The 15,114-nt window shown below is 34.7% G+C and overlaps 2 protein-coding genes across 2 annotated transcripts; one reads left to right on the top strand and one right to left on the bottom strand.

The window, feature by feature from the left end:
- Positions 1 to 1,760: 1,760 nt before the first annotated feature.
- LOC107490470 (uncharacterized) lies at positions 1,761 to 4,075 on the bottom strand. Its single transcript, XM_016111253.1, has 4 exons — positions 3,638 to 4,075; positions 2,964 to 3,555; positions 2,271 to 2,710; positions 1,761 to 2,132 (listed from the first exon to the last, which is right to left on the bottom strand). The coding sequence occupies exons 1-4, from the start codon at positions 4,073 to 4,075 to the stop codon at positions 1,761 to 1,763; spliced, it is 1,842 nt and encodes a 613-aa protein (XP_015966739.1).
- A 6,312-nt stretch (positions 4,076 to 10,387) lies between these two features.
- LOC107490535 (uncharacterized protein At1g05835) lies at positions 10,388 to 11,232 on the top strand. Its single transcript, XM_016111306.3, has 2 exons — positions 10,388 to 10,544; positions 10,780 to 11,232. The coding sequence occupies exons 1-2, from the start codon at positions 10,475 to 10,477 to the stop codon at positions 11,085 to 11,087; spliced, it is 378 nt and encodes a 125-aa protein (XP_015966792.1). The 5' UTR covers positions 10,388 to 10,474; the 3' UTR covers positions 11,088 to 11,232.
- Positions 11,233 to 15,114: the final 3,882 nt, after the last annotated feature.

The raw sequence follows: 15,114 nt of genomic DNA, 5'->3' as shown, positions 1-15,114 counted from the left end.
TCATTGTGTCCAACCTTATTCTTAATATGTATTCTTAAAATAAATTTAGATATAGTATATATTATTATTTATTAAAATAAAAAATATTTTAAATATTTAATATAATTAAAATAAGACATTAAAAATAATTAAAAAATTAATTTATATTTTAATATTAATAAAATATCAAAATATCATTATCATTTATCTAAAAAATATTTTATATTTTATATGAATACGAATTTTTGTATTTTATAAAATTTTAAAATTCGTATATCGACATATTTCGTGTCATATCATGTCTTATATCTATATCCATATCCGTGCATTATAGTTTGTAACTTTAATATGTTTAAATCATTTATATGTGAATCTAAAGTTAGACGCTTTTGGGTGTATTTATGACCGGCAAGAGAACAGGAACGGAGGGTTTTGAAGGGGAGAAAGAAAAAGTCAAATTAAAGAAGGGTTTAACATTTTAAAATATATTTATGTTTACAAGTTTAACATAAGGGTAAAGGACAAATTCGTTCCTGACCTTTTAAATTTGGGACTTTTAACTCCCTTAAGATTGGAAAATACAAAACGACCCCTCACCAGTGGAAACGGCGTACAAACCGGTCCTTCCGTTCAATTTGGGTTCCAAGACATAACGGATTCTGTTTACCTGGCGCCTATGTGGCGTGGATAGGTGCACGTGTCTTCAGGGTGGTAGTAACGGGGCTGACGTGGTGCCAGTAGAGAAAGTAATGGGACATTTTAGTCCTTGGTCACGCGCACGACGTCGTTTTCGGTGTGTGCCCTATTTCTTCAAATGGAATCTGTCGCCATAGCCGTTGTGATTTGTGTGAGAGGTCGGGGGTGGTGATACTGTGGAGTGGTAAATGGCCAGCGATGGAGCTTCATCCAGCGCAAGACGCGTACCACTACCATCGACCATAAAATGCGTGGAAGCTGCAGAGGAGAAAGATGACATTGCTCCGAGGTGTAGATGTGGAGTGTACGCCATATTGTACAAATCGAGGACGACGACGAACCCCAATAGATTGTTCTTTGGATGTCCATTCTTTAAGGTAAGTTGGTGGTTTTATTTGATTGATTTTGATTATACGGGCGTAAGTAGTTATTTTGATTATAAGTTGGTGATTTTTTGTTTTGCCATGATGAACATGCAGCTGAAAAATCCCAGTCACTGCAAGTTCTTCTTATGGCTGGATGACCATGTTTCAACAGTAAGAGTTCTGGACAAGTTTATGACTGAGAACGAGGTTGATGATCTGAAACTTTATCTTGGAAAGAAGGTGGTGGAACAGAGACTCACTGATTTGGAGAAGAAGCTGGTGCATCTAGAGAGGAAGAAGAATGTTAATTTGTATTATGTTATTGTTGTTGTGGTTAGTGTAATTTTGGGATATGTTGTTGTCAAACTTGGCTGAAAAGTGGAAAAGCAGTTTAAGTTATGCCTTTGGAACATAAGTGTTGTATTAAGTTATCCTTTCATGAATGATGATATGCTGTTGCTGTAACATGTTGGAGTTGGGTGGGTATATGTAATATGATGTTGATGGGATTAGAATGAAATAGACATTAAATAGTTTGGATCATTTAACATTGAACGAAAGTTTAAGTTTAAGAGATTACAATCCTAACAAAACATGGTATACAGTTTAATAAAGGCTCACAACCTTAGCATCATAGTTTTGGCAAAAAGATTCCATAGTGTATAACAAACAAAAATAAGTTTGATCCAACTTTTACATCAGACTCATAAAATATGAACATCATTTTTTGGAATTGTTGGTTCCTGGGGTGGGGATGACCTGAAACACCCTTTTAGTTCCACTGCTTGCTGCAGCCAGAGCCTCATCAGATGGTCCTTCAACTGCTTCCACACTTGGCTGCTGTGACTTCTGAACTTGTTGTTTACCATCACTCTTCCTTCTAATTGGTTGTTTCGGTCTGAATGTTTTGTTGGATGGCCTTGCTGGAACTCTGGCTGGAGGTTTGAAAGGAACCTGACCTTGTGTTGCAGGGGCTGCAGTAGTGGTCACAGATGCAACTTGTGGAGCAGGTTGTTGCTGGGCCACATCTGGAGTTGTGAAAGTGGTAGAATGGTTCTGGTTGGTTGGAGTAGCTGAGTCATGCTCCTCACCCTGAAACAAAGAAAGACAATAAAGCCATGAAACAAATTTAAAAAATACAAATGGGTCCTTTAACATTTTTTAAATGGACAACGAAATCCTTAAACATATTATCGGGGGGACATAAAGATCCTTAGTCCAGCCAAGTACCTCTGCCTCAGGTGCTGATTGTGACAGTGGTATAACCACAAGAGAAAGGTTGTCTTGGGTCTTCTTCTTTGGTTTCCTGGTCTTAAGTTTCCAATTTGGATTGGATGGCGCACCCTTACAAGTCTTATAGTTGTGCCCTGTTTGACCACACTTGCTGCATGTCGCATAGAAACTTCTCCTCAGTTTTTCACCTTCGATAACAGTTTCTGCTGGGTCCTTCTGCCTGTTATGTACCTTTGGACGACCAATTGGCCGCTTAATGACAGGTGCAGCCGGCCTAGTCTGATCAGACCGTATCCAGAACTCTTCACTTGTAACGGGTTGAATGAAGTGCTCGTAAGTCTTCTTCAGTGATTCCATGCATAACCATGGATGCACATAATCTTCCATGTTGTCATGTCTTTTTCTGATTGCTGCAACTGCATGAGTGCACGGCATCCCTTTTCCAACAAATCCAACAAGTTAATGATAACAATTAGACATATACAACTTAAACATATACAACTGGACATATGCAAGTAAGGAAACAGCAGCAGCAGACAAGCAAATCCAACAACAAACAATCACATAAACATAATTACAGTAGTAGCAGGCAGGCAATTCCAACAAGAAACAATGTCATGAGTAAGTAAAATTACAGCAACATCTTGCAGGCAAATCCAACAAGAAACATTTAGAGAATTACACACTTACCAGTTAATTGCCATCTGTTACATGTACATGTATGTTTAATCAAGTCCACATCCAACTTAGATCCCTTGTATGTGACCTCAAATCGCTTGCGCTCGTTATCACCTATCCACTCCGCAGTCCATTTGTTACTTGGCTTAACAAGTCTCTTCAACCTTTTCTCCTGAACCGGTGCAAGCTTTCCATGATGGCAATCTATCAGTCTCTTGTGCTGAACCATACGCCTCATGAGGTAGCAGCGCACTTCTTCGCACATTGTCAGTATAGGCTTGCACCTGTACTTGGTGATCTTGGAGTTGAAAGACTCGCACATATTGTTAGTCAGGTTGTCCACTTTTGGACCATGACTGAAATAGGCCCTTACCCATGTTGCAGGTTCAAATTTCATCAGGTATGACCAGGCATCCTGATTAACTTCCTTCAGCCTCTTCATTTTTGTCTTGAACTCAGCCACAGTTGTGCATTTTGCACATTCCCACACAGTTTCCCTGATATATAAGTCCTTGAAACGGTTGATGAAATTCTTCCACATGTGCACGACACAATTGCGCACATGTGCATTCGGCATTATCTCCTTCAATGCAGGCATCAGTCCCTGAAACAGAATGCAACAAGAAGGACTTTTATCATTTTACACCATATGTACTTAAATTAAGTAGAGGAACTGGCTTACTAACCTTTTGCATGTCGGACATAAAATTCCAACCATGTTGTTGCACATCTCCAATGTCCTCTTGTAATAGGGTCAGAAACCACTTCCATGACTCTTTCGATTCAGACCTTGCCACAGCAAATGCAACCACATAAAACTGGTTATTTGCGTCCTGTGCCACAGCAGACAGCAATTGGCCCCCATGATAGGTCTTCAGGAATGCTCCATCCAAGTGAATCAACGGCCTGCATCCACTCTTAAATCCCCTCTTGCAGGCATCGAAGCATATATACATTTTGTCGAATGTTGGGGGTGCTTGTGGCTGGGGAATAACGTCCAACAATGCAGTAGACCTTGGATTGCTTCTATGTATCTCCATTAGATAATCTCTAAGCTTCCCATACTGTTCTACCTCGTTTCCCATGATCTTGTCTTTGGCTTCCCTCACAGCTCTGTAAACCATTTTAGGGTGTAGTACTAGATCAAACTCTTTTTTTTTAAAAATCAATGGCCTCGTGTGTGTTCATATGGGGATGGGTGGTCATCCTTTTCTCCACTTTTTTGCTAATCCAGTGTTGGTCAGCCGCATTGCTTCCCAGATCTCTTGCGCATGTATGTTCACTCCTATAGGTTTTCACTTGGAAACACTGCAGCTGTTTATTGTATGATAGATGAGCAATCCAGGGACAATTCTCATTCTTGCACCCAACTCTAACCCTTTCCTTATCATTTTTAATCCAAACCAACTCCCTCCCCTCAGCAATAAACGAATCCTTCACAACTTCCTTGAACCTCTCGATTGTAGCAAATCTTGTGCCTAGCTCAAATCTGCCTTCTCCAAACCCATAGTGTTCATCAAACTCAGGCCAGTGTGGTTTGTTCCCTTCATCCTCTGATGAGATAGGGGTATGCAGCTCTTCAGACTCATACTCAAACACAATGTCCTCATTATCAGTGTCTACATCACTGACATAATCTGCAACGGCTGGCCTCATGCTGGGCTCCCTAGCAGGCCTAGATCTGTTGGGCTGGCTTTCAGGCCTACTAGTGCTGGGCTATTTAGCAGGCCCAGTAGACCTTGAGGAACTTTCACCACCTGAGCTCACCCTTCTTGCTTTAAATCTCTGCCTTTTAAACTCATGGGTTGCTTGTTTTTTTGGCTTCTCATTGGGATCAACCCCTTTCCTCGGCGATAGAGACACATGTTTCCTCTTCCCTTTGGCAGCTCTAACCCTTCTGCCCTCATCATCTTCACCAGTATCACTCCCACTTTCATAACCAGCTGGTGGTGGTTTATATAGCTCATCTTCATCACTGTCAGTGCTACCATCCGACTTCTCCATGTCATTTGGATCGGCTTCTTCCTCAACCTCAGCATTTTTCTCAAAATCATCATCTGCGATCTCAGGTTCGTCAACAGGATGGTCAAAAAAAATGTAAAACTCTTCAGTATCTTTGTTCCTCAACTTAGCCTGTCGCATTTGGTTGATCCCTGCGTCCCCCCTCAGTACATGCAACCCTGACTCCATATCTTTACTTTTTGGATCATACCAGTAAGCCTCCTTATAGGATTGATATCCTAGCCCTTTGAACATGGTGACCAGATCGCCGAAATTGACAAAATCCAAGTCCATCGAAGGAAACTTCTCAACTTGACCATTAAGATACACTAACTCACCGCTAGCCCCCCGTGAGAAGTTACCCCCATGATGGAACACGGGAACACCAAAGACATCAACCATCTGCAAAATTTTTCAATCCACAACAAAACACAAAACCACCCCTTATTATCTAAATGTCCAAAATATCTCTAAACAACACATGGCAAATGACTAACCCCACAACTAATCACATATGACAATCAGTTACAATCCCTATTAGTCTCATCCTACAACATTGATAGCAAATAACGGCCATAAGCAAAACGATTGAACATCAATGTACTTACCCCTCTCTACGGCAGACGCAGGTATAACCACGGAGCTTCAATCTGGAACTCCTCCACAGAACTGCAACGACGACAAAGCGGAAATGAAGCGTTGTATTTTTTGGAGGGAAAAGCTTAGTAGTGCTAGGGTTCTTGTAATTCTTTCTCACTCATATGGGCAGCTCTGGCATATTTCATAGCTCACACTCACCATTGCAAAACATTAACCCGAAACGACGTCGTGCGCGTGACCAAGGACTAAAATGTCCTATTACTTTCTCTACTGGCACTACGTCAGCCCCATTACTACCACCCTGAAGACACGTGCACATATCCACGCCACATAGGCGCCAGGTAAACAGAATCCGTTACGTCTTGGAACCCAAATTGAACGGAAGGACCGGTTTGTACGCCGTTTCCACTGGTGAGGGATCGTTTTGTATTTTTCAATCTTAAGGGAGTTAAAAGTCCCAAATTTAAAAGGTCAGGGACGAATTTGTCCTTTACCCTTAACATAAAGAAGAAAGCAAGGGTTCTACAATATTCTCGGATGACTTACTATATTATTTTTACAATCTTATCGGCCCTTATTGAAAAATTAAGTATGAAGAAATAAATAGTATCACAATAATTTATTAGATAAAAAAATAAATTATATTAAAATAAAAACCAATAAAGCCTCTCAATTTATGAATCTTGAAAACGAACCCTTTAGAGGGTTAACAAAAATCACCAAAACCTTTTACTCTTCAAATAATAAAACTTGAAAACATGGTTTAACAGATTAAATTATTTCTAATCCCTCCAAAATATCCTAAATTAATTGAACTTGCGATCCCACCCTTATTAGTTGAAAAATGTCCTTCATAAAAAAAACGATGAGAGGTTATATATTAAAACACTTCTTCTTATTTTTATTTGAAATAAGAAAGAGAGTTGTTTTTTAAATTTTAAAAATTTTATTTCTCCCTTTTCTCTCTCCATTAAATCTTAAATTATAAACTCTCTCTACATTAGAGTTGCCAACGTATGCCATTTTGAAAGGAATATAATTTGGTATTAAATTATTAATATTCTATGTTGACTCATGAGAGGATATCAAAACACTTTTTTTTTTCCTTATAATTTACGGAATGTTTTTATTTGAATTAAGGAGAAAAATTTTTAAAATTTTTTTCCTTTTTCTCTCTCTCCATTAAATCTCGAGTAATAGATAGATTTTTTTCCTTTTTCTCTCTCTCCATTAAATCTCGAGTTATAATTGTTTGTCTATATTGCAGTTGCCAACGTATGCCATTTTAAAAGGAATATAATTTGGGAATTAATTCTATATTAATTGATGGCAGAATATATCAAAACATTTTTTCTTTTCTTATAAAAAATGAATAAGTATATAAATATACACAAATATATGATCGTTGATTCTTAGGATTTACATACTATTTTTATTCTAATACCCTTTTAATCAAAAGAGCCTGTTCCATAAATACTTTTGATAAATTATTAAAAATTTCCATTATTAATTTTAAGCAATTAATTATTAAATTTATAAAATAAATAAACTACTTCATATGAATTTTTATTTTTAAAAAATTATTAATACGTATCATAGTAATTAATCATTAATTGTTAACATATATTTTGATTATATATAATACTTTTCACAAATGATATTGGAAAGAGAAATACATGAAGATTGATGCTAAAATGCATTACGCTACCATACGTAATGTTAAAGGATTTTTTATTTTAATAAATAAAATAAATGTAATATTTAAAAAATAAATAATTTTACGAGTATTTATCGATTTAAATTGTCATATCAATGAGATATGACACGTCAGCATGACACGTGTATATTTCGTTTACACTATCGTATTGTCAAGGGTGTCGAGATTGTCTGTCGGGGATATCTGGTGGATACGATCCTACAACCACACAAGCTTCAGTGTGAAGGACTCCTTCATCTGCGCTACCTGCTATGCTGTTACGGGAGGCCTGACGCTAAGTAGCCGCTCCACCAACGCTTACGTCTCTGTATAGTACCACCTACCAAAGTCACGGAAGCACCTCCGACGGGGTTACCGTTGCGCATAGGTTTAGGTGGTACGCCACGTCTTGCAGAGTGATAGTAACCTCACCCCACGGGAGATGAAACGTTTGCGTCTCTAGACGCCATCGCTCCACCAGTGCCGAAATCAGGGAACTGTCAAAAGTAAAATCTCTGAGGGGCACCGTATCGCCGAATCCGGGCTCAGCCAAATACGGGACGATGGCGTCTGGTAGAGGTAAAGTATGGCTCACTCGCTGGGGTAGTAGGAGGCGAAGCCTCTGAAGAATGAAAAAAGATAAAAATTTAGCCTTAAGAATACAATATTTTAACTTTCTAACTTACACATGTCTCTACATTACATATTCGATAATAGGCAAATCCTAACTACAGCGTTATAAATACTAACAACATAGCAATAGAATAACATAGTTCCAAACTAATAATTATGTCGTACCAATATAGCACAAGCGAATAGAGTTCTAAATTCTTCCTACAGACCTAACTCATAATTCATATAACTACGTTCCAGTTCTTCATGACTACCCTAACAATGGCGACATCCTTAAATTTAACAGACATAACAAAACTAACCTCGAAGTCGGCTGTCTCGGCGTAATGTGTCGTCTCGTTCAGCTTGTTGATATCTCCGTCATTCCCCGCCTGGCGCGTCATCACCGATTCAGTCGAAGGTATAGTCAGAAAGGATTAAAAGAGGGGAGAAAGAGGTTGACAAACTCAAACTGGGGTCCGTAACTAAGCTATAAACGACTTCTATATATAAGCACAGACAGGCCATATCTTGTTTACAGTGTAAACGAGATATACACGTGTCACATTGATGTGCCATATCTCGTTTACAGTATCTCATTTACACTGTAAACGAAATATGGCAAGAGAATTTAAAATAATATAATTATACATTTTAAATTACGGTAATTTTAGGTAGAAAAAAAAAACAGATAGAATCTGTCTTATTTAGTATTTATTAATTGTTGTAACAATTAATAAATATTAAATAATTTAAATTATGGTTATTTTGGACTAATTTTTTTTGTTACTAAATATTTTTATTTAAAATAATTTAATGATAAATATTAATTATAACTTTAATTTACCGTCTTGATATTCCTCAAAGAACTTAAGAGCTAAGCAACATTCAATTTCTCCATTTGTATTTGAATATAAAATAAATAAATCCAACATAAATAGTTCATTTATAATTCAATTTAATCTTGTTCATATTATTAATATTTTTAAATATATAATTCAATACAGTCAAATGGCATAAATATGTATTTGAAAATAAAATAAATAAATCCTACATAAATAGTTCATTTATAATTCAATTTGATCTTGTTCATATTATTAATAATTTTAAATATATAATTCAATATAGTCAAATGCCATAAATATGCATTTGAAAAATAATGAAAACGAAATTCATTCATTAGGCATCTGCATAATTATGATATAGTGTACTTAAAAATAAAATAAGAAACTAAATATCAATGCTTAATTTGATAAATTTTTTTAAAAATGTGTATAATAAATAAAAAATAGAATAATTAGTCAAATTAGTAATAAGAATTTTAAAAGTGCACAATTTAGATTTAAAAAAAATTAATATATAAAAATATTTTAAAAATTTTATTTTGACAGACAAATTAATACCCAATTCATTTTTTAGTTGAGTAATTATTCAAATTAGTCCAAAAAATTTTGAAATCAGACATTTTAATAAAAAAATATAAAGATCAATCGCTAACATTTTTTTTCATCAAACATAATATTTTTTTGTCTATTTTCTGACATGATTTACTAAATTTTTCAAATATTTATTAGAAAAAAATATTAGCAGAAATTATAATCAAATTAACTTTTAAGTTAAGTTACACCTATTCAATTTTTAATATGGTATTTTTTAAAAAAATTGTTATTGAACCATCCTCACTGCACAATTTTAAATCCAACATAAAGAGATGTAATTAGTCTCATAGTTTTTTAAATTAAAAGCATATTATTGTAATTTGTTTAGTTTCATGTCTTGCTATTTGTACGTTTTATTTTGTTATGATGAGTATTTTTTAACTCCAAACTAAATATATATCCTTAAAAGTTAATTTAATTATAATATCTATTAATATTCTTTTTTTAATAAATACTTAGAGAATTGTGAGTCATGCCAAAAAATAGACGAGAGACTGTTATGTATGACAGAGAAAAACGTTAGAGATTGATTTATGTATTAATTTTTTTTAAACTAAAATGTCCGATTTTAAAATCTTTGGAGACTGATTTGGGTAATTAATCTACCGAAAAATAAAATGGGAATTGATTTGTCTGCCAGAATAAAATCTTAACAATATTTTTGTGTATTCATTTTTCTCAATTTTTAAATATTAAGAATATTTTTAAAAAAATCAAATGAAGAATTTTTTAAAATTAGTTTGTATTATTCAAATCAATTTAAAAACTTTAAATATAACAACATATATTAATAAATATCTAAATTTATTCTTATATTTATGTCTTTTAAATTTTAAAAATTATTTTATCAAATATAATTATCGTTACTTGTATTTTTTAAAAGTTATTTTTATAAAATTATTTTTCGACAGTCAACTGTAATAAATGGACTTCGAAAAATACAAATTTTACCAAACAAGATCAAAAACGTGAAATTTTATAAGGTTTGAAAAATCAAATTATTCTTTTTCCCCCTAATTTCAAACCTATATATTTAATTTGCAAGTAAAATAATCAATTATTTAAATTTTAGATAAAATTGTGTGTAACTATAAAAGACACACCAAATGAATGTTGAAATACATTAGATAAGTTCAAGAATTCATTGAGGCACTGATTTTTCAGAAAAAAAAAAAATGGGTGCCATGAACAACACAGTTATCACACTTATCAGCATATTTTTCTTTTTTGCCTTTATTTCTCAATGTAATTACTTTTCACTTTTCAAATGCATGAATTTCTACTCCCTCTTTCTTTTTCTTTTTTTCTTTTTCATTTTATGGTTAACATGAAAATTCCAGATTCTATATACATGCGCACACACACACAACTATAATTAATTTAAAGATTGATTTTTTTTTTTATGTGTATATAGTATTTTTGTTACGACTAATGATTTTAATTTGTTTGTTATTTTGGTGCAACTATATGTATATCTCAGGCTATAGCGAGTGCCAATTAAGTGGTCTTAAGCTTGAGCAGGAATCTGAGGGGAAAATAAATGGAACGGAAGAGTTTCGAGTTTGGTTAACCACCGAATGTCCATGTAAATTCGGTAATGTCATGCTAAATTGTGCAGGATTTAAAAGTAAGGAGTCTATTAACCCTGCAATTTTGAAAATTCAGGGAAACACTTGTCTTATCAACGATGGTTACCCAGTCACTATGTACCATCCTGTTACCTTCACATATTCATGGGCAGACACTCCTTATCCCTTTCATGTTGTTACGGCAAAAGTTATTTGCTAAATATCTCTTTGTATGGGTATAATATGTAATCAATAAAAATTTCATGCATTTGAAAGAAATTAATTTAAGAAATAGAAGTGAATTAGTTAGAGATAAGAATGAAAAATTATTTTGTATTTTCTAATAGTTATAAAAGTCTTCTTTTTTTTTCGCGATATAGTGTTGGAAGCTTTTTTTGTACGTATCGAAATATACATACTGAAAAATACAATAGCTCATTAAATTTGGGTTCTAGATTTCCGGGAGTAAAATCTGGGGATCGAATTACTTTGAGAACAACGGCTGAACCTGGATTTATTTTTAGAAGTTCAGCACAATAATTATTAATTCTCTTATATTATTCCCTAAATTCCCTAAATGCACCCTAAATTTGGCTTAATTAGCGCCTCTTGCTTAGTTTTGGCTGCCATCGATTTAATCATAATTGATTCTACTTTTTGTGTGTCTTTACCATCAATTCCTTTATTTTAATTCTTGAATTAGACTCCAACTTTTTCTTAAACTGCTTGCCTAAAAAAATTAAGTACTTTTAAGTTAATTTTTTATATATGCTTAGAAATTTATCAAGTAATTCTTATAGTTTTTTTTTGGTATTTTAATTCTTATAGTTGATTGATTATCAAGTTATGAATTTTATTTTTATTTTTATGAACTTGATATTTTTTTAAAAGTTTTTCCAAAGTAAAAAAAATTTAGGGGCCAACCTGCCAGCCCATCAAAAAGCAAGGCGGGATAGAATTTTTGTATCACTTTTTTTGACAGGATGAGTCGGTATAGGGTTGCTCATTTACCACCCCTACTCTCTCTTCCAATATGTAATTTTTAAATAACTATTACATAATTATATAAAAAAAAATATTATATAAGCTACATATGTGATATTTTCTCAGTAATGTGTACTAAAACAACTGCTTTAATGTTTCAACGATTTTATTTAGATATTGTAGTAATTTAGAATGACATATCTCTTTAAGATGAGAAAAAGTTGAACTCTATTTAAATATTATGACTTATTTGGTCTTAACTTGAGTTGCGCTTCTTTCTTTTTTTCCCCGTTTTCTAACTACGATACCCACATCTCATACAACAAAATTTCCAAATTTGGTCATGTTATTAGTTTCTATCATTCAATATAATTTTTTTCATATGACCTTTTAGCCATATAAGTCGCCAAGTCGGGTTGCGAAATAATAATAATAATAATAATAATAATAATAATAATAATACACCAAACATTCAATAATAATAAAACACATTTGCAAGTATATGAATTATTTCTAAGTCAACCTGCAAGTACAAAAATGTTATTCGTATATTAAAATTAGTTATTAAAATCAACTACCAATGTATTTATATATAAATATATATGTGATTTAATTTATTTTTAACATGTATTTATATTCTGACATATATTTTATACTAATAGCTAACTTTAGTAGCTGATTTTAATATACACGTGGTATAATCCCGTAAGTATTATCATAGTTACTTGCAAACTATTTTAGACTACGTTTTTTAAACATGACAAAAAAAATGACGACAGAATATATTTCTTGTAGTGCTTCCAAAACTTTATATTTAATATAAAGTGAAATTTGGAATTCAAACTTCAAACATATGTTCTAAGACTTCTTGTATCATCCAAATCTACTATAAAATGTCAGTTGTACTCGTACACAATTTTTATTACAAGTTGGAAAGACTAGAGCATTGCTATTCAACATGAAACTTTTGATTAAATTCTTCACTCAATATATTTCGGATATCAATTTGTTGCTTAAAGGATCACATGAAGCACAAATAGCACAACGTATGTAACATATCGCATTGATAAAATTCTCTGTTTAAATTCAAATTAAAAAAAAAAACTATCATTCCCTAAAAGCATGAATATCTTCTTATTAGCATAATTGTTGAATTAACCTTTAGTTGCTCTTGTTATATTTGTATCTCATATTTCCTGAATAGCATTTTGAGTTAGATTGCAACCCCTTAGACAATTTTTACCCCAAAATTTTATGTTTTCTTTGTTAGAGAATCATTAGAATCAATTTAGATCAATCAATATCGTTTATATTTATATAGCATATCTGTATATTAATGGTAGGATTCTATGCCTTTATTACTCTGATTCATTTAGCACTTATAAATACTCCTTGTATACTGTACTTTTGATCAGACTGAATATACACAAAATACTTTCTTTAGTTTGGTCTCCTGTTTCTAACATGGTATCAAGAGTTTAGATTATATTTTTTTCAGCCACAATTGGTCCATAATCCTTTTGTTTTCTCTTCCGGCAGCCTTCTTTGTCCTTGATTTTTCGTTTCTTTTCGACGCTTTGGTTCGTCACCACCTACACCATCGTCTTCGTCTCGTCGTCACAAGTTCAACGAGTCTCGAAACTTCGCCAGAAGCCTCCACACGCGCCACCGGAAGTCGCTGTCGTCACCAGCTTCTTCTCCTCTCCAGATTCTTTTCAGATTGCGCATTGATCAACGGCTCTGCGGCTCCCACGTGTCGCGCCTCTGCTTGCCCACCCAACACCGTTCGATCTTCAGCAACAATCCACCCGTTCAGCGCGCGCCATGTGTCGTGGAATCAACGCCTCCAGCAACTCGTGCCCGCACCTGACCCGAACCGAACCGCTTTGCGACCCGCGCACCGCACCCGCTGACAAGGCTTCTCTTCTCCACTCAGACGTCGCCACGTGTCACCTTTCTTGCTGACGTGGAATCTGACGTGGCAACTGACGTGTCAGACAGTGGGAAGTCTATATGAAACCACCTCCGGGATATCCTTGTCCTTCTAGTAAGGTTTGTCTCCTTCGCAAGGCACTTTATGGACTTAAGTAAGCTCCTCGTAAATGGTTTGACAAGTTCAGCACTACCATATGCAGTCTTGGTTTTACTTCTAGCCCTCATGAGAATGCCCTCTTCATTCGTAAAGGCACCCATGGAGTTGTTCTTCTACTTTTGTATGTTGATGACATGATCATTACTGGAGATGATGTTGATGGTATCTCTGCTCTCAAGGCCTCACTTTACCATACCTTTGAGATGAAAGATCTTGGTTCTCTCAGCTATTTTCTTGGTCTCGAGGTCATCTCCACCGATGATGGCATCTATCTCTCTCAAGCTAAGTATGCTTTAGATCTTCTTGCTCGCGCTGGGATTACAGATAGTCGCACTGAGTCTACTCCTCTTGAACCTAATGTTCGATTTACCCCTATGGATGGCACTGTTTTGGATAATTCGACTCTCTATCGACAGTTAGCTGGGGTCTCATCTACTTGACTGTTACCCGACTAGACATCGCCTATCCAGTTCTTGTACTTAGCTAGTTCTTGTCAGCTCCTCGTACTACTCACTATGCGGCAGTTCTTCGCATTCTTTGCTACATCAAAGGCACTCTATTTCATGGCCTTTATTTTTCTGCACATTCCTCTTTGTCTCTTCAGGCTTACTCCGATGCTGATTGGGCTGGTGATCCCACTGATCGACATTCTACTACTGGTTACTATTTTTTTCTTGGCGACGCTCTCATTTCTTGGCGTGCTAAGAAGCAAACATTCACTGCTCGCTCAAGCACAGAAGCTGAATACCGTGCCCTCGCTAACACCACTACTGAGGTTATCTCGGTTTGTTGGCTTCTTGAAGATCTGGGTGCTCCTCAGTTATCTTCTACTGATGTTTTTGTGATAACCACAGTGCTATTCAGATTGCACATAATGATGTGTTTCATGAACGCACTAAACACATTGAAATTGATTGTCGCTTTGTTCGGCAACGTATCTTTATTGGTGCTGTTCGTCTCATTGCTATTGGAACACTGGATCAGACTGCTGATATCTTCACGAAAGCTCATCACCTGACTCATTTCCGAACTTTGTTATCCAAACTCAAGCTGGTGTCCTTAGCTCCCACTTGAGTTTGAGGGGGGATGTTAGAGAATCATTAGAATCAATTTAGATCAATCAGTATCATTTATATTTATATAACATATCTGTATATTAATTGTAGGATTC

The sequence above is a fragment of the Arachis duranensis genome, chromosome 5 (genome assembly GCF_000817695.3).
Source record: "Arachis duranensis cultivar V14167 chromosome 5, aradu.V14167.gnm2.J7QH, whole genome shotgun sequence".
Classification (NCBI taxonomy): Eukaryota; Viridiplantae; Streptophyta; class Magnoliopsida; order Fabales; family Fabaceae; genus Arachis; species Arachis duranensis.
This window is presented reverse-complemented; position numbering and strand designations above follow the sequence as displayed.